This window comes from Eimeria necatrix, genomic scaffold, assembly GCF_000499385.1.
Source record: "Eimeria necatrix Houghton genomic scaffold, Enh_scaff2250, whole genome shotgun sequence".
Lineage (NCBI taxonomy): Eukaryota > Apicomplexa > Conoidasida > Eucoccidiorida > Eimeriidae > Eimeria > Eimeria necatrix.
Genome location: NW_013652847.1, coordinates 1 through 1101, shown reverse-complemented (window position 1 = coordinate 1101; position 1101 = coordinate 1). Strand labels below are relative to the sequence as shown.

Below are 1101 nucleotides of genomic sequence, written 5' to 3'. Positions count from 1 at the left end.
CGGCCTGTCGCCTCCCAGCAGCAGCAGCAACACTCACTGTCTCCTCTGTCCCCACAGCAGCAGCAGCAGCAGCAGCAGCAGCAGCAGCAACTCCCGCAGCCCCCGCGGCCGCAGCGGCCGCAGCAGCTCCACTGCGAAACAGCAGGCGGCGGCTGCCGCCGCAGCAGCAGCAGCTGCTGCTGCTGCAGCAGCAGCTGCTGCTGCAGCGCAGCAGCAGCAGCTCCCGCACAGCGACGCTGCAGGGGCCGAAGGAGACCCGAGAACTGAAGCAGCAGCAGCAGCAGCAGCAGCAGCAGCAGCAGCAGACACAAAAGGAGAAAAATAGATTAAAAGGATTTAAATAATTAAAAATAAAAAGAGACAAAAGTGCTGCAGGCCATGCTGAGGCCTCCGGGCTCAGCGCCTTGCGTCGTCGTGCCTGCTGCTGCTGCTGCTGCTGCTGCTGCTTCCACCTCGCTTGCCTGCCTCATGCAGAAGCAGCAGCAGCAGCAGCAGCAGCAGGACCGCCTCCAGCATGCAGAACAGCAGCTCAAGCAGCAGCAGCAGCGGCAGCAGCAGGCCACCCAGCATGAGGAGCAGCAGGAAGCGAAGCAGCAGCAGCAGCAGCAGCAGCAGCAGCAGCAGCAGCAGCAGCACGCACTGCAGCAGCAGCAGCATGTGTCGCCGTGCGTCAAGGAAATGGATGTCCTCTCAGCAGCCCCAGCAGCAGCAGGGGCGCCGGAGCTGCAGAAGTCTCCATCTCCTGAGAGCAGCAGCAGCAGCAGCAGCAGCAGCACGAGCAGCAGCAGCAGCAAGAGCAGGAGCAGCAGCAGAGTCCGGACTTGCCGTTTGGTTGCAGTGAAGAGCGAAGAGCCCGAGGGCCTCCCGTCTCCTGCTGCAGTCCCCTCGCCGCAGCCCCCCAAAGCAGCAGCAGCAGCAGCAGCAGCAGCAGCAGACGCAGCAGCAGCAGCAGACGCAGCAGCAGCAGCAGCAGACGCAGCAGCAGCAGCAGCAGCAGGCGGTACTCCGTGCTTGTCGCCGCGCGCGCGGGGGTCGCCTGCGGCGTCGGAGCCGTGCCCCGCGGCTGCTGCAGCCGCTGCTGCTGCTGCTGCTGCTGCTGCT

General features: G+C 65.0%; 1 protein-coding gene across 1 annotated transcript; it reads left to right on the top strand.

Annotated features, from left to right (window-relative positions):
* Positions 1-378: 378 nt before the first annotated feature.
* Positions 379-1000, top strand: ENH_00030820 (hypothetical protein; the record flags this gene model as incomplete). Its single annotated transcript, XM_013580141.1, has 1 exon — positions 379-1000. A coding segment is annotated over one exon (622 nt), but the record flags the coding sequence as incomplete, so codon positions are not given.
* Between the last annotated feature and the right edge of the window lie 101 nt (positions 1001-1101).